Below are 27550 nucleotides of genomic sequence, written 5' to 3'. Positions count from 1 at the left end.
CGTACTACGGATGCCAAAGCGATTACCTTTGGATTTCCCAGGGACGTCCCTCGGACGTACGTCGGACATTCATGGATATCCCACGGACATCCCGAATATCCAGAAAGGACGTCCGTCGGACGTCGCCCGGATATCCGTGGTTACTTGGGTTGGAATTGTGCAGTGTGAGAATTCGCACTCCATATTCAGAACAGGCTAACTTCATTTTATTACACTTCATGCACAGCTTTCTAAAAGCGAAACAAGAGCAAGCTTAATAATTTCAGGGGCAACTAGACAAATTCAAAGCAGGTAATGTAGCCTCTTCACACGCGGCTGAAAACGTTGCAATGTTCTTGTTGGAACAGGGCAAGTGTTCTTCGAACTGGACACAAGCTATGAGCCATCAAAGTTGTCCTCTGCCTATTGCTCCTTTGAATACGGAATTGTGCCTTCAGAGTATACGATATGGGACGCCATGATACATGTTGCCACACCATCGCAGATATACATGCACAGTGTTTTGGGGCACTCGCCAAGAGCAGTCACGTTCTGTTGAACAGCACGTTTTAGGTTCCTAAACTGAAATGCGATGATTACCTGGTTTATAAAACTATGCGAAACATCAAAGGACAGGACACGTTTGGTCGCGTTGGGCGAAAGGCTACGCATAGGTGATGCTTACTGTTGTGCGCGAAGAAATTTCGGTGACATAGTGGTTACTCGAAATCTGTGCAAGAAACTGCATAGTCATATGTTAATGACGCTAAATGACGTATGTCGAAATTCAGCGAACACTTCGGTCAAGGGGCAATAACATCAATGGGTCTGGAAGCATCCATTATACTATGCATGCAGACAAAAAAAAGAGGCAGAAACTAATAAGGGTCTTAACATAAACGTGCCAAATGGTGGAGCAGGCATAGCGTCGAGCTCTCATGGTTTAATGCGGCTGTCGCAAATGTACGTACTGCACGTACAAAGCGAACGTGTTAGGCACACGTTGATAACAGCACATCAGAGGGAAGCAATCAATTCGCGATGACAATAGTTGCTCATTTAGAGTGCAAGAGGCGTGTGCCTAGCAGTTAAGAAGCAAAGCAAAAAGAAGACGCTACATTAAAACAAGAAAAAAAATGATAAAAGAAATATTACGAAGTGTCACTCAGTAAAATGTCATACACGAAAGGTCTTTTCCCAGTGTTGGTACATAAAAGCAGGCAGCGGGAAAACGGAGAAAAGAGTATGCGTAGAGTAATGATAGTATAGGATGCCACGAAGCTGCATCGTCCACAGAAAATGCTTCCGATATAGAAAAATTCGCACGCGAGGTGCATGCGCCCATTAGCAGGTGTTGCCGGTAACGCCCTTCGAGTATACTGCATTGCACGATCGGGGTTCGCGCGCCGCTAAGAGGGCTCTGCGGTCGCAGTCACTGGGGGTTCGGGCCACGTGAAGTCCGTGACAAGTCGGTGTTGAGGGCTGCAGTTGAACGCCTTCCGGAAACGTGGCGCAGCCGGTAGGGCGACGTTGCAGGCGGCCTTCTGGATAAAACGGCCGGGCATGATATCAGTTGGCACGCGATTATATGCAGGAAGACACACTATATGATTCGCGCCCTGAACTAAGATCGTAAGGAAGACACCTATAGGGATATATACGAAAGACAACTTTAAGACATCCCGAAGCAAGACTATACGGCTACGGGAAATATCTATAGGATATGTGCGAGTCGCATATGGAGAAAAGGGGGGGGGGGCAGGATGGGTAAGTGGAGGAATAATTAGATAAAGACACATTGCAGATTGAGTTTAACATCGAGAAGGCCCCCTAGGTCTTTTGGAAACAAGCAGGCTGACATTCCAGACACGCGGCGCCATTTCGTCTGATACTATCGACGCTGATATAGCGACGGCAGTTGAATATTCGCTGCATGGACGGTATTGAAGTGCTGGCGTGACCAGTCACGGAGCATGGCGACCTACTCTTCCAAGAAGATAAAATTATCTTACTCACGGATGGTGAGGGCAGCTTCAGACTGCGTGCTGTATTATACGCACTGAGAAGTTCTCTTCGTGAACTGCGCATTCGCGATGTATTTAGCGGCAGTTTGTCTAGATTTGTTTATGAAAGGCAACTCGTACATTAGCGTTTAGTTTCAGGCAAGGGCATATGCTCAGCCAATAAGGGCGAGATAAGGCGCTTTCCGTCTGCTGATGCAGAAGATGACGCGCTGTCTGCTCGGACTGGCTACAGCCCAGTGAGCCACAACGACATAGCCTCCGCCCGGCGTTACACTAGTCTACACGAGCCTGCGTGAAGTGTAAGTAAAAATAGCCCTACTGGCACCTGTAATGTCATGGCTGCCATGACGCGTTTCTGTTTGTTGTAGTCGCTTGTGTCGCCAAGAAGCATGATCTTCGATATTTCCTATAGAGGTAACCGTTGCTGGGGGTGGGATTAGGACACTATCTGGAGCGTCCGTCCAGCGAATTATGCAAAAGCATCGCCTGGGCCTGTTCAAAATCCGCCCATGACAGTCCCGGACTGCCGAGCCATTGATTTCAGCCAATGAGCGTTTTGTACGAGGAAATCTAGGGCAGTCAAGGACAGCCCGGGATGACAAGTCGAAGAGGTCCACTGGCCATATGGCAGTCATGTTTTCAGCTCCTGGATTTGCTTCCGGAGCTTGCAAGGCACAAAAGCATGGCCTTAGAGATCGGGCATTTTGGGGCTGTTGCTTCGAGAGAGCCGTCGGAGGGAGTGTGATTTAGACACCACCTATACTAATTACGACGGCCAAAAGTAGCCAGGAAATAGCCAAGTCGCCAACCACAATTTTCTGTCGCCAGGAGCCCCTAAATGTAGCAAATTCTGTGAGCAGTCGCGAAAATTGGCAACTCTGAGCTTAGCTGACGGGGCAGATGCGGACGCGCGTGCCTCCCTGCCTCATGCGTGATGAAGCGTCCGCCACAAGCGAGCGCTGCTGAAAGCGCGCGATTTTTCATGAAAAAGCTGTTAAGGACTACTTTCCGCAGAATCGTGTGCGTGTGTAGACACAAAACTATCATCATCAGCATATTAAATTATAGGGTTTTACGTGCCAAAACCACTTTCTGATTATGAGGCATGCCGTAGTGGAGGACTCCGGAAATTTCGACCACCTGGGCAGTGGCGTAGCTAGGTCGTCTGGCACCCGGGTCCCTTAGCTCTTCTGTCACCCCCCCCCCCCCCCCCCCCTGGTGTAGTCGAGGAAGGCGAGGCTATCGGCAATTTTCGGGTGTCTCCAGACGCATATGAAACGCATATGAAAGCACCCGTGTGCTTAGATTTAGGTGCACGTTAAAAAACCCCAGGTGGTCGAAATTTCCGGAGTCCTCCACTACGGCGTGCCTCATAATCAGAAAGTGATTTTGGCACGTAAAACCCCATAATTTAGGACTGCCATTGAACACATTCTTCTTTGAAGCTGCCCACCCCTCATGTAAAACACCTCTCCAGGGGCATTTGTCCCAAATAACCTAACCCTTAAAGAAGTTATTGTGGAAATTAACCGGGAGTCCCACACTGCGACATCTCTCAAAGTTCGTAATTTTTCGGAAACGTCAAAACCCACAGTTTAGTTCTCTCTCAAATTAGTTTTCCACGGGGATCTATTTGAGGCTCTAAAATGCACCCTGAAGAGAAGCACCGAATTTACAGTGGCAGAGCATTACTACAAAACTCTGAGACAACTTTGAGGTAATACATGGAATATCCAAGGGGAAAATGAAGGTCAGGGTTTTATTTTTGAATTTCAAGCCTAACGACATGGTAATTGCGTCAGTGTGACGTCACGACTTTCAATGCAATTCGTATGTAAGCTGTCGTGGCTATGTAAATGTTTTTGAAACTTTGTAAGTTGAGTTGCTGACTATTTTTGAATACAACGTGGTTCATTTTTAAAGAAGGAAGTTAACTAGGCGAGAGCAGACGCTGTCAAAATCCGTGACGTCATGGGGCAAAACGCCACCACCCGTCTTCTGTTTTGCGTCTTTTCGGGCTTGCTGAACTTCTTCTCACGGTAACAGTGACATTTTGGTTCTTAAGGAAGGTCATTTACTAACACACTCCAAATAACTTCTCTCGTTAATGCACCTTTAAAAAGCTATAGAGACTGCATGAAGCGAAAGTCATGCAAGAAATCGAATCATAAGCGGCCTCGTTTCGTAAACAGTCGGGTGAGATACTCACTTTCTTGAGACGCTCACGCTCCTCTGTCCCGCACTGCGAGTAGCAGACGAGGTAGAAAAAGAGCCTGTCCAGTTCGAGCGTGGTTTCATCTCCGCCACCTGCCGAGGCGGGGCGCCACTCGGCCATCCACTGAGTGTAACTGGCAGCATGCGCCGCGAAGCTCGTCTGGGCCACCTCGTGGATTTCGTACATGCTGGCATTGGGCAGGGTCTCGTTGGCGATTTGCGCGAGCTGAAGCCCGTCGAGGTACAGGCCCCTCGCGCCCGGCGAGAACTCCTCTAGTGTGTGGAGCTGCGTGCGAAAGACGTGGAGAGCTAACGTATATATAACAGACGTCTAGGCGTGTAGCAGACGTGTTGCTATATATCCTGCCAAAGTGGCAGGATATATAGTGGCAAGCGACATTGCGATATATGCGCAAAATAACCTCCTCTTATAAGTTATATCCGAATACCCGCTTGTAGATCTTCACCATGAAAGCTTACTGATAAATTGCACCAATTTAACGTTACTTGTACTTTAGAGACCTCTTCCTGGTAATATTACGGAGTTCTATGCCTACCTCGAACATACATTACATTAGTTGCTCCGTGTTGGCCTCCCCTCATTGTTACCAGTGCCTTTAACATCAACCTACACTCCCAGGACAGCAACAGGCAACGCCTTCTTTTTTCTTTATTTCTTTATTCTTTATACAGATATACCCCGCCTTGCCTGGGGCCGCGCAAGCAGGGGGGTTACAACTTCGAAACAAAAAAACACATTTTCATTCACACAGCACACTTGGTCACAAGGTAACCGATTCCACTCTGTTACAGTTTGGGCAAAAAATGAATTAGCATAAAGGTTCGTTCTAGTTCGGCATTCTCGAATTTTAAAGTCATGATCTGTCCTCTTAGATACATAGTGCGGTGGTTTAGAATAAGTGTCTCTATTAATTCCGGTTTTGTTATTATGTACGCTGAATAGCAATTTTAGTCGCAGTTTCCTTCGGCGAGACGAGAGCGCTTCCCATCCGAGCTCACTTTTCATTGCAGTGCAGCTCTCCTCTGGCTTGCATCGCCCAAGAACCAACCTTGCCGCTCTGTTTTGTATACTCTCAATTTGGTCGATCAAGGTTTTCTGGCGAGGGTCCCAAAAACAACCGGCATACTCCAAGATCGGACGCATACTTCAAGATCGGACGAACGAATGAAATATAAGCAGTATTTTTTAGGGCAAGAGGTGAACATTTCAAATTTCGCTTAGTAAAATTTAGCGCTCTGGCAGCATTTGCAACTACATTACTCACATGTGCGTTCCAAAAACAATCTTGGCAAAATGTATTCTTTTGGTTGCCAAAGTGTCATTGACGTACTTAATAGGGTGACCGACACGTCTGAAACCTTGCTGGACCTGTGCTGTACTAATTACCCTGCTGCTCAATCAGATTTTGGCAGATTAACTACAGAAATAAGTGATCATTTCCCCATTAATATGTTTTTTTTTTTCTACGCCGTACCGTTCACACCATAGCCGCTTAAAAGACCACTGTCCTATCTTACATAGAAAAATATCGGAAGACAATCGCATGTTTTCGGCAGCTTCTGGAGGAAGCGAAGTGGAACACTTTACTACAAGAGACTGACCCTGTCGTGGGGTATATTTTAAATGCGAAGCATTTCTTGGCGAACATTTGCCACTTTGACTACATCTATCTATCTATCTATCTATCTATCTATCTATCTATCTATCTATCTATCTATCTATCTATCTATCTATCTATCTATCTATCTATCTATCTATCTATCTATCTATCTATCTATCTATCTATCTATCTATCTATCTATCTATCTGTCTATCTGTCTATCTGTCTATCTATCTATCTATCTATCTATCTATCTATCTATCTATCTATCTATCTATCTATCTATCTATCTATCTATCTATCTATCTATCTATCTATCTATCCGCCTACGTCTTGGTGCTCTCGTGGTCGTTTCGTTACCTTGGTATGTACCAAAATTGACATAGTATTACAAGAGCGTATTACGGACATAAATGATAGGTCATGACATGAACATTATGACATGTGTGCCATGTAGGTCATGAAACAGCCGCCTACGTCTTGGTGCTCTCATGGTCGTTTCGTTAACTTGGTAGGCACCCCGCACACTGCTTCGCATAACATCGCTTCCCACTGGGCATGGGATCTGCTGGCTTTTTTTTTTAGAGAATGTCAAACCATTTTACGACTTAACGTTTCCTCTTGTTGAACTTATAAAGGATAAGAAGTCCGGAAAATCATGGATTGACGCCTTCCTTATGAAGCGCATAACAGAACGTGATAAGCTGTTCATGTTGTTCGTAAAAACAAAGAACGTACCGCATTTATAGAGGAATACAAAAAGGTCAGGAAGAACCTAAATTCCGATCTAAACTGAGCTCGTGCCATCTACTATGAAAACAATTTTAAAGCTGTTTGTAATTATTCTAGAAAAATTTGGATATCTGTAAAAAGCTCACGTCAACAGAAACGAACGATGATATTTCGGAACTCATGATATAGGGTATGCATTACTCAGAGACTTCACTCATCGCCAAATTTTATGAGCGTTTTAAAACGTCGGGATATTTGACAACCCCGATGCAAGCAACACTGATTTCACGTCGTACGTTTCTCGTTCTGCTGTGTTGTCGATATTCGTCACTCTCATCACTGAATTAAATATTCGTTATAATAGCGCCTGTGGCATAGACGAAATGAAACCTCAAGGAGGAGGAGAAAAAACTTTATTCTGGTCCTGTACAAGGTGTTGCCACCTTGTCCCAAGGTGGCAACACCTTGTCCCACCTTGTCCCAAGGCTAGTGCCATGTCGGGACCGGGAGGTCAAGCCTCCTAGCCCTATCACGGGCGTACTGGAGAGCCAGGACTTGAGGGATATGATCTGAAGATCTGATCATTCCTAAAAACCGATTCCGGGAAATGCCAGGGCCGAGCGACCCACACTCCCAGAGCAGATGTTCAAGCGTGCATATCTCCTTTTCGCATGCTTTGCATAAAATATTCATGTCTGTAATGTCATACCATTCCTTTATTTTGCAGGTAAATAATAAGACTGTGTTTGTAATTGCCTAAGTGTAACTGCTTGTGCTCTGTTTAGCCTATAGTGAGGGGGTGGAAACTCCCTCCTTTCCATGTAGTAATGTTTTGCAATTTCATTGTATGTAATGAGCGCATCTCTCTGTAGGTTCTCCAATCCAGCAGAATCAAAGCCATATGTAAAAGCGGCCCGGTCTGTAACCTATAAAAGCGATTTCTCATATCACTGTTTGGCCTCTCTCATATTTTGAACTTTAACCCTTGCACTGGAATGTTTCCTGAAAACAAAAAAAACTAAAGATGACAAGGGAGACAGCAATCTTCAAAGTAGGCATCAAAGGTGACCTTGGCAATTATCGGCCGATCTCGCTCTAGCCGATATTCTCGAAAGTTTTTGAACAGGCAATTTATTCTAGGTTTTCTAAATTTTTTCAACAAACCAACGTAATAACAAAGCAGGAATATGGCTCTCAAAAACAAAAATGTACTGAAGCGGCCTTATCGGAACCAAAACATAAAATTCTTGACAACTTCTAGCACAAAGTATTCACTTTAGGCTTGTTCCTTGATTTCCAGAAAGCATATGACTCGGTAAAGAATGACATATTATTAGACAAACTGTATAAACATGGAATTAGAGGAGTCGCTTCAGATCTGTCCAAAGGCATCCTTAGAAATGGCGTTCAATACACTGCTATTGATGATTTCAAATCAAGGATGGGGCATATAAAATGCGGCTTTCCTCAGGGGTCGATTCTTGGGCTGCTCCTTTTTTCTATTTATGCCAATGACATCGTAAATGTACCCCACACACCACATTTAACATTATATGTTAAACACTAGCGCTTTCTTTTTCTGCACAAACTTAAAAGCATTACATGAGCAAACTAACGATTGGCTACAGGAACTGTCAAAGTGGCTTGAAATTAATAGTTTAGAATTAAACATTACAAATACCATGCATGTTATATTTACACTTTGTAATAAGGCAGTTGCTGACAAGAATTTTGTTCACTTTCATAATCATGTAATGCACCGAGTTACATCATACAAATTTCTTGTACGTTTCAACAAATATCTAGATTGTTCTGTGCATACAAATATTGTCCGGAGAAATGTGTCACGGAGCACTGTTATTATAATGTCACGTAGTACTGACGGTGAAGAAGGCAGTGAAACTGTGGTTGAGGAAACTAGCGTTTTAGTGGGCGAACTTGTGCCCCCGCACGCTACACTCAAAGAACAACGATAGCAGCGAACACAGTGGGCGATCGTCGAAAATCTGCTCAGCGGGACAAGCGCGTCAGCTTCCTTCTATACATGAGCCAGCGAAAGTTCCAGAGTAATCGCTGGTTCCCGCGTGTATTCCAGAAAGTTCCACACAATTCGCGTCGCGCATGCAATCAGATTACACAAGCTTCGGTGACAACAGATAGCAGCAAGAACCGTCGATAACGTTCGAGAAAGTTCCGATAAGTGCGGGCGCGTCCCGCGCTGGGCGATATCATTTTTCAGACGGTGAAAAGCGGTCGCGCGGAAAGAAGTATGCGTGTCGATACGAAAATTTCGATGTTTAATTCTAGTGTGCTTAAAGGAACAGCTGTATTACACGGTGGTACACTGACACATTCATTACTGTCTGCTTGTGTGGGGAACCACGACAAAGACGAACATGAAAAGTGTACTTGTGCTCCAAAAAGGACTCTTGCGTATTATTGAAGGTGAATGTCACGCAGCTCCAATCTTTAAAAAAGCAACAAATTATGACTATTGCTAATATGCTAAATAAGAAAATAGCTACTATAATATATAACTAAATGTCTGATACACCTGGTTCCTTAAATAAATACCTTCGGAGAGAAGAGTGCCATGATTTGCGACGTAGGTTTTATAAAAAGGAAAAGCTGCACACGCACTATGGTACCCAGAAGCTTGGCTGCGTAATACAACATTTATTAAACAAACACCCCAATACACTTTCGATAATCGAGAAAAGAACTTCTGGTCACGTCTTGAAAACAACGCATACCTGCCTATTAACAATTCTGTAGGGATGGACTGGGTAAGCAAATGCTCCCCTTTGCTGTACGAAATTGTCGCTGTCATGTTTTGAAAGTTGCTGATTATGTCTTCTAGTGTTTGCATTGTTACTGTTGAAGTCATCATATCTTGCATATATTGTGTATCCTTCTAGTTATATGTGGCTTTTTTTATTAATTTTTTTACTTTTTACGCTATGAATTTCTGGTATTTTTTATTTTGCTTTTGTATCCATTGATGTCTCACCTCTGTGTGTGTTATTCTCAATGGGTGTTGTGCTTATTGGGTATAGCTGGCGCTTTGTCAGGCATTCATTTGCCTTTTCGCCAGCGTCCACGGAAAACTGCTGCATAATTGTCCGAAATAAACGTATCATACGTTTCTATCTGGCGTGACGTACAATGGGACCGACCTGGCTGCGAAGGCTCGCTACGTCTTCAGTTGCTCAGGCGACGAACTACGCTGCCGCCTCCGTAGGGGCAAACATTGGCTACGCAACGTGAAACTGAGTGAGCGCGTTGACATGCTGCGTATGCGTCTTGGGGCGCTATAACGTAAAGCTATTCCAAACTTTTCTATTCCATTTTTGCAATCAGCCGTCCGCGATTGGTCAAAAACCTTTTTGGAGCACCCCTACTTCGCCTGTCGTTCACGCAACGTCATGAAAACGGCGATAGCTCCCCATCTGATATGACGTGTACACACTGATTATGCATGATTGTACCGAACAAAGGAAAAATAGTTATTTGTGATTTGACGCCTTTTTGCCATTAGCCGTCGGCTATTGGTCAAAAGTTTTCGGGCTGCACCCACTTCCTCTGCCTGTCACGCAACGTCACAGAGCCGCGAAAACTCACCGCGTCAAAGTGACGTGTACGCGTTAAAGATGCGTTAATATGCCGAACAAAACTGAATTTTTTTCTGAATAGCCGCATGTTGCCCCGGTCCGAAAGGAATAAAAGATGGCTGCCACTGAGCGCTAAGGCACTGGCTACTCGCACCTGCCGGAGAGCATGGGTTCATTTGCGGTTACCAAAACTTTTTGCGCGGCCGTGTAACGTTTTCGAGCACTTTCGTCACGTTTACGACCTCGTTCTGCCAACTCTTCATTGCTGAGAATCCGTTATAGCGCAATTCTTAAACTTCCGCTGCATGCCGCCGCGATTTTCGACCAGCCACCGCAAGCTAAGCTAAGGCAAGCGTACCAATCGTAGACACCGGCACCACCCTCTTCATCCGGTTATCGAATTTCAGTGCACTGGCCCGGCCCCATCGAGTTCCTTTCCACTTTAGCATTCTCCTTGCCTCTGTCAGCCAATTAGATAAGACGAGCCGCTCAGTGTAGGCAGTGTTATTCGTTTTTGAAGCAAACAAAAGTGACCTCCTGTGAATGAAGAGACCGTTTGATTGGTCTGTTCAGACAAACCTGCAGGTCACCGCCCAATGCTTGCGTCGGCGGTTACGCGAGTTTGACGTCAGGAGATTGGAATAAAAACATATTGGAATGGTTTTACGTTATACCGCCCTTGGTGGCGCGAAGGCAATGCGCATAAAAATCGAAGAAAACAAGGGGGGAAATGACCGAAAATAAGGCGCAAAGAAGTAATGCTAAAGATAGCGCTACGTCAGTAGATAATCCGCGACACCATTTTTTTTTCACAGTATTCTGGGTGCGGTTCCATTCTAAGGCTAGCACCGTTGGTCTTAAGGGTTTAAACTATTTATTGCACGCGACAAAGAGCTCAAGCTTAACCCGTGACAAAAGAAGTTGTAGTTGAAAACTGTAATTATGACCACCAGGTATACACGTACCGAAATATCTGACAATTTCGTTTGATAAATTTTAGCGAAGAGCTACATTAACGTTGATCTCACGCATTTATCGCACCGTCACTCGCAACTATATCATTACGTTTACGTTTCACAAAAATTGCAAAAATAAAGTAAATACTATATGTCCGTGTCAGCGATTCCATCTTACGCCTTAAGAGTGAGGGTGTTATAGCCGTGGGTCTAACCAAACTCTGTTTTAACTCATAAGGGCGCTAAAGTGTTTAGTATGTCTAGCATACGAGGTCTCAAGAGCTTCGTCGGGCATAGAAAAAATAGATAGAAAAGCAGAGTATCATATTCTCCTTGGCTGACACTGCGATATTCCAGTCATCTACAACCAGCTGCAGCCAATAAAGTGTCCAAGTTGTGAGTACCGCCTAGCCCACAGCCGAAGTAAGAAAAAAAAGAAAGATATTGCACGGATGCGTTCATCTACCATCGTTATTCACTAAAGTGCCGTCCTCTATAAACAATGAGCGTGAATCGTCCACATAAAGACACGAGCGCCGAGGCCTACGATACCTCTGACGTGCACTACTGCAGTGTTTCTGAGCAGTACTGAACATATATGTTCCGTGCTATTGATTTCGATTCCCCTCATATTAAGCTCTAAGCTCCAGTGCGCACGGTTCGTATTGCGCTGGAAGCTCGCTTGAACTAAGCGGAATGAAGACAGCGAGAGAAGAACAGACGTTTGGACCTCTCGGTGATAGTCGCGGCTTGTCTTTGCTTAACCCTCCCCAATATTAATCCTGTGTTGCCGACCGTATATGTACGAGCGGTTCGATTTTCCATCCGAAAATACTGCGCATGATTTCTCTAACAATATCGCCAACCAGGTCTCCCGCTTAGGTGGCTGTGTAAGTAAGTTCGACCAATATTTTTTACCTACAGGGCACGTAAAATGTTTCAACGGCACTAATTTTGCACGGGCAAGAAAACTAGCAGAAAGCCTGTCGAGATTTGAACTTATGGAGTCTCGCAATGCTGCGTTCTTTAGCCATAAATAATGACATTGCTGCATGTCATTCGACGCTGGCTTTGGTACCCAAAGAGAATGGGTAATTTATCATGCAATATTAGGTGCACCAAGTTTTCATTCACTTTACTAGATAGTGAAGCTTGTTCTCGTGGAACGAAATGGTACTCACTTGAAAACGGCTGTTGAAAAACAGGGTAAACCGAGTATAGGTGGCCAGCTGCAGAGAGATGATTGTTCCAGAAAGTGCCGAAAGGACTGTTGCTGGTTGCCAAGTCCCATAGAGCGGTGCAGCCGCTAAAAAGTATTCTACCGATGTTTCCCGGCTCGTCAACAGACGGTACTGTCGGTTTTTTGTGATTCCTGGCACGTGGTAGATACTGTGCCTTGGTTGGCGTAGAGATCGCGTGAAGAACTTGGCGGTCGCCATGGCAGCTCTGCGGTACAGCTCGAAGAAAGTAGGCACGTGAGGCTCGCTAGGAATGTAGGCGTACATGGTGTCGAGCATTCGCCACGTGCTGGTCATGTTGAAAGCGCCCAGTGTAATATGCTGCAATATGGCGGCCACGTTCTTCTCTTCCGGCTCGCCGTAGTTTCGCAGACATGCGCTCACAGAGCGCCTGCATAACCGAGCGATACTCCTCAAGGGTTTAATATCGTCAGCAGCGCTTCTATGGAGGTGGAACTTGACCAGTGGCATAACAGCCTCCAGGGCTTCGAAACACTTGAAACAACGGTAGCTGGATTCGGCGTTTTCGTGCCCCATGTCGGCAAGCAAGCTCGAAGTCAAGTAGTCGGACGCAAATGGCGACAGCATCCACACGGCGTATGAGCCCAGGAACAGATTGAAGCGTTCCTGGTGCGCGCTTTCGCTCAGGTACGTGGTGTCAAGGTTGTGGAAGAACATGGGCTGAAGGTTGATTATCTCGTCCTCGGGCCAGAGCTGCGACTCATCAGGAAGGTATCCGTTCAGTGCCCTGCGCAGGTCTGGGTCGGTGAGACTGTGGAACTCTGGCATCCGGTGCTCGCCAAAGAAACGGTTCGCAAGGTCGCTGAGGTCCGCGTGCGCCTGCAGCACGTGATGTATCATGAAGGAGTACGACTGGCCTTCGCCGCCGATGACCTCAGCGCCACGCCTGAGGTGCTCGCTCTCTTTCCCCCTGGCGGTGAGCACGTCCATATCGTGAACCCAGTTCTTGAAACTTGGATCGAGCGTCATGTATATGGTGTTCTCCAACGGTCGCATCGGATGGCGGCCGATGTAGACCGCCCAGAAGAGGGGCATGCCAAAATGCAGCGAGGCCCGCACGAAGATGTCGAAAAGCTGCGGACGCGTTGCGGCAGACCGGTGTGGCCACGAAAGTCCCAGTTCCTGGAGGAAAGTCTTGAGACTCGACGCACTCCGTTGCTCCACCTGGGAAATGGTAGGCAGACGCTCATTGAAGGTCCGTTTTGTCTCACACTTCCCGCGACGCTGCCGCTTCGGCAGGCTAAAAAGAAATGTTGGTTAAATCCTGGTCGTACCGCTCACCACTATCTTTAGAGCAAACACGTGCGTTGTAGATACATGCTACGGGCCAGTGTACCTTTATTGCGGAACTGCGAGCCGAATACGGGTCACCAAACAGTACCGCCTTACGTGGTAGTGCACTAAGGCCTGAATCCGAGATAGTTGGCAAGGCAACAGCTCTGTAGGGAACAGTGCCAGAGGCGGCACAAGCGAGTAGCAAGACCAACGATGTTCTCTTCAAAGCAGTGCCTAAAGTCAGAGGAGCCCTGGAGGGGGGGGGGCGACCTCCTCTCCATTATTTAAAATCATGGCCCCCTCGCCGGTCAAGTGTAGCAGTGTGGCACCTACACCGTCAGCACGGTAATGTTTAAGTTTCCCTTTAGTTGAAACTAACCTATAACATAAAGGCTACTAGATTAGTAAAATAACTTGATATTTTTTGTTTTTGTGCAACCAGTGCAACGGCTAGAGGTTACATGTGCCAAAGCAGGTATTTTAAAGGTTACTGCAACGCCAAATGTCTCGTAACCTTTACACTGTAACTTATGAAAAAGTAATGCATGGCTGAGGGGACCTACTGTATGGATTGGAAGTTTTCTGATTACTGTGTCGTATTGCGATCCTGATGTTTTTAGCCAAGACGAACATGTAAAGTATGGTGTGCGGCCGCGGGACGGAGGCAGGTTGCATTAAATTAAGACATTATTGGTGCCAATTGGAATGTTTGCTTTAGCAGTGTAAAAAAATAAAAGCTTAAATCTTGCACAAGCATGCTAAAGTCAACCAGCAGCAATTCAGTGGTCAATTATCTATACAGGATACGTGCCATTCTAATGTAAAAGCAAGCCACAGAAACAATGAACATACATCGGAAAATATTGCGGCGAACTATGTTGTGGCATAATATATAAGTACGGTTCAGTGAACCTCCCGCTACCACTGCAGGTATTTTAGGCTCTGGTATAAAGCCTACCTGCACGAAAACTAAACACGGATGTATTATGGTTATTGAACATACATTTGTACCCAAGAAGTTTTTATTTGAGTATCAATGCTTCCTTTATTCACGTTTGTTATATCTTCTCCTGAAACACGACACCCTTTGACAGCAGGACACACACTGAAGGGCGCACGCGGGCGCAAGCTCCGGTACTGTAAGAGCTCTAGGACCGACAGAATAAAAGCGTCGAGCAGGCCCAATAACTATTCTGCAGGGGAGAAAATGCTTTGTAATAAGACTTACTGTACACTGCCACGGAATGTAATGTGTCACTGTGTTTTCTTCTTTTTTTACATTAATAACTCATAAGAGGGGTGGTTCCTAAATTGCTGCAAACGTCGAGCTGGTTAGAGAATGCCAGGCACGCGTCAGTTTTGCCCGCTCACTAACACGCGAGGAAGACGCCGCTGCATTTACATGACAGCGGGCGACAGCCGCTCCAGTAAGGTCTTATAAAGAGATGAACGGGTGCTCACGGTATGAGGCCACAGCGGCGGCCGGCCAAATGAGCAGGGATAAAATATGCAAATACAAACGAACAGCAACATCAATAAACTATAGAGTATTGGAACCTTGATATGTGGTTATGTGACACTTTGACGGAGCTGTAGGTTGATTATTATTTTTAGTTGCGCTCTATATATGGATGCCATAACCAAACGCGCTGCAGGTTCAACCGAACAGGGACGGAGTCATATCCCTTCTGCGTTGCGTAGCTCTCGAGAAGCATGTCGGGAAGAGTATTGCCGGTGCGGTCTTTTTGTAAAACGGTTGTGTCGCGCTTTGTTTCATCGCTATAACCCCGTTTTAGCGCTCTCCGATTTGGTGACGTGCGCTTGCCAAGCCTGTTTGTGTGTCTGAGTCACTCGTGACGCGTGGTACAGTTACCAAAAAGACTGCCAAAGGTGCGCGCGCCGCTGAAAATAAGTCATGCCGCCGCGGAGCAGCGACATGCTTGGCGAGCTGCGTGGCCGCTGGAAAGAGACGCTTTGCCGATTGACAATGGGAGGAGTTCTTCGCTTGCGTGAGGGTGGTGAGCATCGCGTATGTTGTGACTGCCGTGCCGAATGCCGAAGACAGCAGTGTTTGTTATTGACGTTTGAGTATATGGTGCACTTTTGTGCGTGCGCGCAACATTAGACCTCATGCACGGAACTGGTGTTTTGTGCTCATATGCTCATACGTTAACAAATGAAGTCTAAACTGTCCTTAATTAAAGAATAATAATTGTAGTAATTCAGTTTGTAAGCATTTGATATTGCGTTGTTACTGTTAAACTGTCACATTCTTGCGGTGTGGTTTTTTGTATTGGAGTGGAGTACGAAGTGACTTGGGAATTAATTTGCGTTGATGAGTTTGAATTGAGTAATATTTTAAATGAATTATTCTTGAATTTTCATTGTAGCCGCTATTTCCTAGACAGAGCATATTCAAAATTTGCGCGTTTCATTACTGTTGGGCGGCAATACTTTACCTGTTTGTGGTTTATTTATGCTTCTTTCATTACAGGTTGATAGCTGTTTGCAGTGTGACTTAAACAAGTAACTATAGGATTATAAGATTACTATTCTAACCTTGTAGGCGCCACTTCTCAGTGAGGACATGATTGTGCTCTCAAAAGGGATGAGATCGTCTTCCTTATGATAGTCTGAAACTGATCTGTATATGTATTTAGACATATTTTACAAGAACCTTAAACATTTATGTCTATTTGCATCATTCCCGGTGCTGCTTCATAAACGTGCGCTGCAACGCAGAGCTGTGCTCGAAGGTCTCTTTATTATTGCTGCATGGCCATGAAGACACAAAAAATAAAATAAAATAAACAGAGCAAGGCAAGATGTATTTTTGCTTGTAAAGCGAAAACTTTGAGCTTCCTTGTTTTTTATGTGCAAATAAAGTGATCATGACATTTTCGTTAAATGTTTTGTGTCAGCTTCTCACAGCTGCTACACACATCATTTCCATAATGTGGTTGTTGCCGCCTCATATCTCCGTAAATTTAGTTTTGGTACAGATAATGTTGCATGGAGTGCCAGCTTTCCAGATGGGCTTTGGACTTGTGCAAAGTATAATTCTTAGAAATCTTGCTATAATGTGATGATGGCATTATACTGTTTGCAGAAAGCTTTCTTTCAACATGGACCGCAGCAAAGGCATATGTTGTGGGTCCAACCTTTATTCAGTGCATTCAACTCTACAAAAGCAGCACAATGTGTTTCACCAATTATTCTGTGTTTTCCACGTTTAATCCTCAAATTACCAAGTATATGTGCCAGCTTTTTTCAAAACGTACAACATTTTTTGACGCGTCGTGCCTTCCATACTGATTGCTGCAAGCTGCCTTGTGTAAATGACCTTCGCTTAAAGAAATAGCAAGGCGGCAAAGGTTATTTATATGCTGCGATTCAGAGTGTCTTTGAATACTAAAAATAGAGAATTTGAGTTGAGATGTTGATATCTGCTGAACAAGTTTATAGCAATCGCAACAGAATTTCCGCAACATTCGTTAGTACGAACATTACCAATGCTTGACGGATTATCGTGTAAATAACCACTCGTGATTAACGGCAGAGCTGTTCAATCTGCACTTCACATCCAGTTGCTGGAAGCATTCTGGCGCAGAATAGTCCGAAAACGCATACTGCAAACATGCCATGAAATGTACTGCTGTTCCAGTTGAGATATTTATGTACAGAATGTTGCGACAGGGTGTGCAGAAACAGTAGTTGAAACAGCAACGCACGTCATTGCAAATGCTGACTTGCAATTTCTGGAAACTCGTGCCAGGCCCAATTTACGGCAAGTTGGCATGCTTTCAGTACTGGCTGCCTTCAATATGCTATGACATGATCCTTAAAGAAATGAAAAAAATAAGTAGTAAAATTTTGTCCGAAATAATAGTATTGTCTATCGCGCAAATTTGATTTCTGTCGCCGCCATGAAGCTTCCACAGCAGTGAAATGTCATTTTGTCTTAAGACCTGCATGTTTAATAACTTTACAAAGCCATGTCCAAGAATCTTGGACATAGCTCCTCCGGGAATTTTTATGAACTTCTTTGTGACATTTCGTATGGGCATAGAATCTTGCACGTCTTCACCCGTGCATCCTTCTGCGCATGCCCATGAATTTTGCACATGGCTCCCTCGACCATCCATTGAACTTCACTGCAGTGCACTAACGTAACTCATTGAGCAACGCTTTCAAAAAATGATATTTCAGAAGGTCAGCCAAACTTCAAGAACATTCCGTCAGCTACGTCGAAAGGATAATTTTTTTGTGATAACACACGCTTGTGCGGCACTTAGTCGTAGTTGCGAATATGTGCCTTAAATGCCCATATTTTCATGAGAGTATCCTCCTGACCCTGCTAACTGGAAGGTGTTCAAATTAGGGCGATGTTTTGAAATATAATTTTTATCAAGTGCTGCTCACCGAGTTAGGCTAGTGCATTGCGGTGAAAGTTTGACGGATGACCGAAGAGTCAGTTGTCCTATATTCATGGGCATGCGCAGAATGACGCGCGGGTGAAGAGTTGCAAGACTTCGCTTATACGAAAGGTTACAATACAAAAAGACTACGTGTACTTATACTAAAAGTTACTGTATGCCTTTTAATTTAAAGGTGCATGAAATTGGGAGAATATGCCGCTGTATTAAAAGTTACTTGAGTAACGGTTACAATTTTATTTCTAGGTGCACAAATATGGCACTTCATTAAAGGTTACTTGAGTAAAAGTTGACAACTTAGCCACAATTAGCACAAGGCTGGGGTAGTTGAAGTATGGGAGAAGCCTTTTCCCTGCAGTGGGCGTAGCCAGGCTGATGATGAGTATAATGATGAGTAAAAGTTGCTATGTAACTTTTATTCATAAGTGCACTAATTTGTGAGAATATGACCCTTTAATTAATTTTACCGTGCTAAGAGTATTCGATAGGCGCTGGAGGTGATTTTGTTACCAGCAGTGCGTTGTGCGGGTCAATTCTAACTCTCAAATTTTTCGATAAATGATATTAATCGCAGTTAATCGGTTGATACGGCACGAGTAGAAAACAGGTATTGTCGTACTGCTGCATGCATTTCCCCGAGTCACTGATCATTACGGTCAACACCGTTGTTCGACTAAAATTCTCGGCACAGCATACAGTTTCCTGAGCCACCTGAGCGTAAAGCTACCCACTTGTGAATGAGTGAAGGTTCACCTTGGTTTCTTGGTTTATTTAGGTTACCAGTTAGTTTTTATTCATTTATTGTGCATTATGAGTGCTGTGTTATACCAAGGACACATGCAATTTGTCCACCACTTTTGTAGGCAAGTAGGTGCGAAACGTTTCGCCAGATGGTCCTGCCTTCACTATATATATATATATATATATATATATATATATATATATATATATATATATATATATATATATATATATATATATATCATGATATCCAGGACCGCTTTGGGGAAATCATTTGTAGTTATTCATCGAATTAAACAAATGATGACATTCCCAGGCTATATTGTAGTAACCAACATAAATACCCCACAAAGTGGCCGGGAAGATGGCGCCGCGGCAGCTCAGTTGTCATTTGGTGAGAGCATCGCACACGTAATGCAATGACGTGGGTTTGTATCCCTCGTGCGGCCAGTTGTCTTTTCGTCCACTGTCATTTCCAGTTAATTATCATTTCTCTAATTCAATGAAGAACTGCAGATAATTTTGCCTATGCTGTCCTTGGTGCCATTCTTTGCAGGATTCTTACATAATATCCTTTGCAGGATATACATAATAAAAATTGGCCTCCTCGGTTTCCTGTCGGCTCCTCATATACATATATCCGTCAGTTGCATTTCGCTCCCTCAAGGAGGGATGACGTATAACGTGTGAGCTCCTGAACAAAACTGTGTAATGTGGTAAACGCGGTTTAAATGATGGATCCGAGGCTTTAAGAGGTGCGACGTGATGCTGAGGCATTTATCCCGCATTTACCGCTAAATCGCCGCTGAATTCTCTTACGCGCGGCCCATTTCCTTCATTTCCTCAGATAACGTCACAAGGAAATCCTAAGCGTAATGTTTAGCGAAATTTTAACTCTGCTTCTATGATTAGGAGCGTTCCAAATAATTACTGCACCATTGTTTTGTTTATATTTTCAAGGATTATACGAGACCCTTCGTACGTGTCTTCGGCGTCATCGGTGAGCTAAGCTAGGCACCTTGCCTATTTTCGGTGACACAGGGGCCAGGTTATGAGTGATCGATGCTCAGGTAAAGTTCAATGCGGGTGGGTTTGTTACGGTCTTCGCATTAAATTACGTACGATTTAAATCATGGATCCGGGATTTCAAAGACGTGCGAAGTAATGCCTCAGCATTACGTCGCACCTCTGAATTCAACTCTAGAGGAAAAGCTCCACATAGTGCCCATGCAATGAAATCGGTAAGTGCTCTGGATCAATAATTGAGTTTTACGAGCAGCGCGGAATTCAACTCGTTGCACTGGCAGAAGTACAAATGCCACAGAATTTTAAAGTTAGCCAAAATGAAGGGAGCATGCTCTGGCGAAGTGCCACAGCCAATGCTTTGGCGAAGTGATATGTGTGCTAATTAAATACTGTCTTGTAATGACGTTTTCTTAACGCGTGCTCGCAAGCGGTATTAGCAAGCAAGGCATCAAACGGCCAAGTCATATGCAGGCAATGTTTTGAAGTATGTGGTTCAACTGAAGGCAACTGAACTTCCTAATTCAACTTCTCGAAAGGAACAGCTTCGTTGTAACTTGGGTTGTAATTCTACGATGACCACACGAGTACGCTGTTCATTTTTCAATATGTTCTATAACTTCTCCTCTGAAGCGGTAGCCTTTATTACGAGGTTAATTTTTTCTGTGGTAATGACTTAAGCTCATAATAAAAACACTGATTTGATTAAGAAGACAGTCAACAATACTGAGTAAGTTGTAATTGCGTAGCGCACATCCATCGTTTAATGCTAGGTACAAGCAAACCGAAATACCCTGTACATTCACGTGCTAAAAAAAATTAATTGTGGGCTTTATTGACGCCAAACTGCACAGTGTGCCTTGTGACTGATGCCGTAGTGGGTGGTTTCGTATTAATTTCAATCCTCCAGGATTTATTTAACGTGCCACCCATGCATGGTACACGAGCATTTCGCATTTCCAGAGGCTCTTCCAAAGGCCAAACCTATTGCAATTTTTAATATTTTCTGTTATCCGTTAAATTCGAAGATCTTGTACCTGCTGACTCCCACCCTACTGAAATCCCCAAAGAGGGATTTTAGCATTCATAAATAAAACGAAATAATAAAGTGGCAAACAGCTATGGCAACTTTTATTGACTTAGATATTCGCTAAACTTAGAGGCCTCCTTCAAAGGGTGAAGCAACTTGCATATTCTTCGTCATAGAGTTAATATAACCAACTCTAGAGGAAAAGCTCGACATAATGCGCGTGCATTGAAATCGGTAATTGCAAGGGCGCGGCCACGCTGTTACTGTGTGTAGGCGCGCAGGTGCAGGCTACGAGATGCGATTAAGACGAGACGCGCTATCGACGCGATCAAGGGCCTGCCTCAATAGGGAGGCGCAATTTAGTTCGGGTGCCTGCATACGCACTCTTTACGCATAACTTCCGAGATAGGGTGTGCGCCACCCGATCTGAAGTAGCAACATGGCGGCGTCTTGGCGATTGCCGCTTTATCGCCCAGCATTTCCTCTAGAATTGGTATGCTATCTTCGCGCTACCGTTATCCGCTGAATTTAACGACTATTACAGAGAGTGACACCCGTCGTAACTTCAATATCCGCTATATTTAGCGGGCCGAATAAAAGGGTGAAACAGGAAGTCTCTTGCGCGCTCGCTCTCTACTCACTCGGCTGATGCAGCGCAACATGAAGCGCGCAGCTTTTCCCCTCGTCTTCTTAGACACGATGGGAACCCTCTCGAGTAGCATGGCCTTGATGACACTTCGGCTGAAGGCCAGGCTGTACTTGTCCAGTGGCGTGGTATAATAAAAATCCTTGCTGTCCCAGCCGCTGCAGACGTGACTGAGAGTAGAGAGCGAAGACAAGAAAAAAGAAAAAAAAAGAATCACAACTGGTGGCAGCCTTTAAGTGTTTAGCAGCGTTCTGCTGCTGAGTGACAGTTTCGATTGCCGGCCACTGCGGAGGCTACAGTCTGAAGAAAGCGTGAAAGGAAAAACACCCGTGTACCCTGTTTCGGCCCAAATATTCAAAATGAATCGTGAGCTTCCTACTGCAACGTCTGCTTTAGGACGTTAAAGCTGAAAGCTAATGTTATGAACAATATTATAATATTATAATTTAAAAGTGAATGCTAAATTTTGCCAAATTTAGTTTACTAGTATTTATTTTAACTGTGGGAATAAAAGGAGGCGGGGGAGAAGGCATATCTTCACAAATAGGTAATTCCACGCTTTTGTTCTCAAACTGCAACAGTGTTGGAATGAAAAACGCTGGCCCTATCAAGGTCGCATCGCCAAATTCCCCAGCCTATGCCCTTAGCCTATACTGGGCTACATACAAGTGATGTCTAACTCTGTAATGTGCCAGAAGTGCGGCCTTTTCAAACTCAACTTCCAATTAGGACGTTACGAGCCTTACACTCATCTTGTTGCTGCATGTGAATATTTTACTACATATGGCCCGGTGGAATTGCGACCTGCGGATGGGCCGGACCTAAGAGATTCTCGGGGGTTTTAGGTGCCAACAACATATGATTACGAGGCACGCCATAGTGGGAGACTCCGGATTGGCGTTTGCCAACTGGGAATCTCTAACGCACACCTAAATTTCAGCAACTTTTGCATGTCTCCCCCATCGAAAAGCGGTCGTCACGGCCGGCATCGAATGTGCGGCTTCGAGCACACAGCACCAAGCCATAGCAGCCGGCTTACCGTGGCGCGTAGCTGAGACGCTCGCAAGAAACTCTGGCCTTTTTTATATCAGAAAGCGAACCTTGCCTAAGGCTTCCCTAGAAGGCCAACACGTGAGAGCTATCGGAATAATGGCTCCAAGGCCCACCTCTGTTTTGAAGGGCAGGGCACAGAATTGGGACGAAGGCGCCAAATAAAACAACGGACGAAGGAAGACGACACGGGACAACCACGTAGGTGCTTGCGTCGTAGTGACGCGTAACCAACTCGCCCACCAGCACGTGCTCACGGCATAGAACGGCAGGCACCATATAACATTAGCGCAGCTTGACAAACCATGGCCGTTCGTACTCGAAAACATATACTGCTCTCTAGTCTTCTGTTGCGCCGAGTGGACGACGCTGGCGGTGTACATGCGCATATCAAGAAGACTCGGCCCATCACTGGCTAAAGTGTTTTTTTTTTTTTACGAAATGAGGGCTCGCGCGCATCTGCAGATGTTCGCTCTAATCGCTACCGCACGAAACGGCGCAAGACGGGATGGGCATAAAATTGCATCAGTCATGACATCACTGCCTCGGCTTAGGAGCGTGAACGGAAGTTCGTTGTCACATTAAATACGTTTTCTTTATATTTATGTTCTTGCATTTGAATGACCCATATATAAAGGTAAACGGTGTTATAATGTCTGCCACAACATAATTTGCCAATAAAAACTTGATTAAATAAAACCTCTGGAGCACAAAATGCATAGATGAACATTGACCTGGGGCGCTATAACGTAAAACTATTCCAAACTTTTCTATTCCAATTCTGCTATCAGCCTTCCGCGATTGGTCAAAAACATTTTTCGACCACACCCCGCTTCACCTGCCTGTCACGCGACGTCAGGAACCCGCAATACCTCCCCAACTGATATGATGTGCACACACTGATTATGCATGATTTGACAGAAAAAAGAAAAACAGTTATTTCTGATTCGACCCCTTTTCGCCATTAGCCCTCGGCTATTGGTAAAAAGTTTTCGGGCTGCATCCACATCATCTGCCTGTCACGCTACGTCACAAAACCGCACGAACTCACCGTGTCAAAGTGACGTGTACGCGATAAAGATGCATTAATATGCCGAACAAAACTGAATTTTTTTCGTAATAGCCGCAGGCTGCCCCGTTCCAAAAGGAATAAAAAATGGCTGCCGCCGATCGCTGAGACGCTGGCTACTAGCCCCTGCCGGTGAGCATGGGTCTATTTGCATATAATAAGTCTTCTTGCGTGACCGTGTAACGTTTTCAAGCACTTTCAGCACGTTTACTATCTCATTCTGCCAACTTTTCTTTGCTGAGGGTCAGTTTTAGCGTCATTCTTAAGCTTCCGTTGCATGCCGCCGCGATTTTCCACCAGCCACCGCAAGCTAAGTAAGGGAAAGCGGACCAATCGCAGACGCCGGCACCACCCTATTCATCCGGTTATCGATTTTCAGTGCACTGGCTCTGCCCCAGTGAATCCCTCTCCACTTGAGCTTTCTCCTCGCCTCTTGTCAGCCAATTAGATACGACAAGCCGCTCAGTGTAGGCAATTTTATTCGTTTTTCAAGCAAACAAAAGTGACCTCCTATGAACGAGGAGAGCGTTTAATTGGTCTGTTCAGACAACCCTGTGGGTGACCGCCCGGTGCTTGCGTCGATGGTTACGCAAATTTGACGTCAGGAAATTGGAATAGAAACATATTGGAATAGTTTTACGTTATAGGGCCCCTGGATTTAATTGGTGTGAAGAAAGTCGAGTCATCGCGCCAAGCAAGGCAAGCTCGTCCGTCGTGCGAATCACTCGGCTTAGAGACATAATGTCCCACATCGACGCTCACGCGGCGCCTGCCACGTGTGTCCACGCGATATGTGCGTCGTTGCAAAGACAGGATGTTTTTTTAGGGAAGCACTGACTGTAGCCCAAGAGCACACCCTCCTGAAGAGGGCGTCGCCTCACCCGTAAAAGTCGTCGCACGGATGAACGCTGTGGTTGAGAGACGTCTTCAGGTCGTGTTCGAGGGAGAAGCACCCGCGCTGGCAGTAGTTGACACGCGCCAGGAAGACGGCGGGTGCGGCGAACAGCGTCGACGATATGGCCACGGCGATGCCCAGCACGAACGACGCGTAGCGTATCCAGCAGCCCGCGTGCGACGTGTCCTCCTCGGGGTACCACGAGTCCTGAATGTGCGGCACGACGTACTCGTCTTGACTCGCCTGCAGCCGGCGGAGTCTCTCGGCTTCCCGTATCTCGCGTTCCATAGCGGCCAACTGTCCGGTACTGCGCTGGGTCCACACGGAGTGCGAACTTAACGGCAAGCGACTGGAATCCATGATGCGCGGAGGCCAACTCCTGCAGTCACTCGCAAACAGAACAAAATAGTGTGAGGGAGCCGAGACAAGGGGCGACCGAATCGCTTGCTCTTCCAACTTCTTCTGTGGGCGTGTCCTCGCGCCTTCCACGCGCCGTGTTAATGACGGCGGTGAAAAAGAAGAAGACGGTGCTATCCATACTTTGGCATGCACCCACAGGGGGAGATTGACCAAGTGTCAGGCGTCACATTTAACATAAAGAATAAATCTGCAAGAGGCAACAAAAGGTAAAATTAAAGGAACGAAAGAAAATGCAAGATTTCTTGAAGATCAGTGAAATAAAGCTTAGTTCATAAATTAGTTCGCTGGACAACACGGTTAAGCCCTCACATGCTCGATAATTTTGTTTTACAGGCGCATGCTGCACATGCGAAATCCTGAAGCACGACAGCCATTATTTGGCTGTACTAGTGGTAATAGTGAAATATGCCTAGCATGTCGCAGGGGCCTACTTTAATAAACATATCAAGCTCACAACGAATATTAAGATGAGATAACGAAGAGAATGAAACACAAAGAAGCAGGCACATATAGCACTTCGTGTGTCATATTCTTGAACCGCTTCAATGGCGCCAATCACTTCTGAAAGATAGAGCCATACCGACACTGTGACGTTGTTAGGGTAAAGTAGAGCATTGGACAGCACACCACCGAAACAACGGCTATCCTGAAAATCACAAATTAACTGCAGTAACTGCAATGTAGGAAAAGAAACGTGAGCAAACGAGAAACGTAATGGTGTGAAAGCACTAAAGAAAAAAAAATATCTAGGTGGACGTTTAAGATTTGCCTTCAAGAATGGAACGCGATAACATTGAAAGATCCCTCACTGCTTCTTACGCTTCCCGGCAACTGCGGCTTATGTAACCGTAATGTTTAGCAAGAAACGCTGGCATCAAACGCTATACACGAATGCAAGTTTTCTGGTAGAAACGTGGGCTCTTGTGTGAGCCGATCCCCGAGTTACTGCACGGCCGTGCCAAAAAAATTACACAATTTTCAGGTTTGTGTTATCGTTTCGCACTTCTACTATTTAAGTCTGAGGAAGGAAGGAAGAAAGGAAGGAAAAACTGGAGGAGGAAAAGCAGAGAGGCTAACCAGTTTAGCTCAACCGGTTTGTTACCCTAAACATGGGATCGGGATGGCGTATGAAACGTGGGGAGGAGAGAGAGAGAGAGCACATAGCACAGCACACACATCGTCAGTTACAGTCCGTCACTCTTGCGTGGTACGTGACATCACTGTCACAGCTGCTTGACGAAGCCCGTCTCTTTCAAAAACCGAAGTAGTCCCTTCGTTGCCTTCAAATGCGATGTCATCTGTCGGCGACATGTGAAAATCGTTTCAACTGACAATGGTATATTGCTAAGGTGTGCTAGAAGGGACGCCAAGGGCTGTCTTTGAACATTATATTAAGGACATTCGCACAGAATGTGTTCCAGCGTCTCCTCGCAAATACAGGCATCGCAGACAGCGTTGTCGGCCATTCCAATGCGAAATGAGTAAGTTTTCGTGAAATCCACCCCTAGCCATAAGCGATAAAGCAGAGTGGCCTCTCTTCGGCGGAGTCCAGTTGGCATACAGAGATGCATCAAAGAGGGCAGGTGGTATTTGTGATTGCTCTGGTTGGTCTGGCTGCTTGGTGTGCACCATACAGAGAGCGTGATCTGCTGTGCAAGCACTCGAAGTCTACTGGCTGCGTCAGACCGTGAAAGTGGTATGGCCTCTTCCTGTGTGTCTTCGAGAGCTGCCCGAGAGGCATTGTCGGCGTCTTCGTTTCCTATAACGCCGCAGTGACTTGGCAGCCACTCAAACGTCACGTGGGGTCCTTTCCCATGGGATATATGGAGTAGGCATCTAATATCGAATACGAGCGGTTCGTATGGCCCGCGACGCAGAGCTGATAGCACAAATTGAAGGGCTGCCTTTGAGTCACTGAAGATTGACCATTGTCGAGGTGGTTCACGATTGACAAAACAAAGTGCAGCTTGAAGAGCAGCTAGTTCCGCAGATGTCGTTGCCATAGGGTGGTCAGTTCTAAAGCTGAACGTGATAGCTCTTGCTGGGACTACCACAGCGCCGGAAGAACACTGAATGTTTGTGGAACCATCAGCATAAATATGTACACTGTCACCATACCTCTGGTGCAGAAGAAGCAGAGACAGTTGTTTCAGCACAGGCGACGACAGCTCAGACTTTTTCCCGATTCCTGGCACACTGAAATGTACTGTGGGGATGATAAGACACCAGAGGGGTATGGATGGTTTAGATGCAGCGGTGAAGCCAGAGGGAAGTTTGACGTTGTACTTGCCGATAGTTTTAGAGAATGATGCTTGTTGCCTGTCTGAAGGTAGTGTGGCAAGGTGGTGAAAGGGGGAACGTGCAAAATGTCTGACGTGCATTTTCAGGGCTTCTACCGTAATGTGAGTTTGCATTGGATGCTTCCGAGTAATCGCAATAGTTGCCTCTGCTGACGTGCTCTTGGCAAACCAAGGGAAACTCTCAGTGCTTGAGCTTGTGCTGCCTGCAGAACACGAATCTTTGTCTTGCAGGTGTTGTTCTGTGCAGGTAGACTATATATTGAAAAAC

The 27550-nt window shown here is 45.4% G+C and overlaps 1 protein-coding gene across 1 annotated transcript; it reads right to left on the bottom strand.

Moving 5' to 3' along the window:
* Window positions 1-1153: 1153 nt before the first annotated feature.
* LOC135896902 (uncharacterized) lies at window positions 1154-25063 on the bottom strand. Its single transcript, XM_065425405.1, has 5 exons — window positions 24549-25063; window positions 21544-21718; window positions 12320-13561; window positions 4213-4503; window positions 1154-1523 (listed from the first exon to the last, which is right to left on the bottom strand). Exons 1-5 carry the CDS (start codon window positions 24920-24922, stop codon window positions 1389-1391), a joined length of 2217 nt encoding a protein of 738 aa, XP_065281477.1. The 5' UTR covers window positions 24923-25063; the 3' UTR covers window positions 1154-1388.
* Window positions 25064-27550: the final 2487 nt, after the last annotated feature.

Source organism: Dermacentor albipictus, chromosome 7 (genome assembly GCF_038994185.2).
Source record: "Dermacentor albipictus isolate Rhodes 1998 colony chromosome 7, USDA_Dalb.pri_finalv2, whole genome shotgun sequence".
Taxonomy (NCBI): Eukaryota; Metazoa; Arthropoda; class Arachnida; order Ixodida; family Ixodidae; genus Dermacentor; species Dermacentor albipictus.
This window is presented reverse-complemented; position numbering and strand designations above follow the sequence as displayed.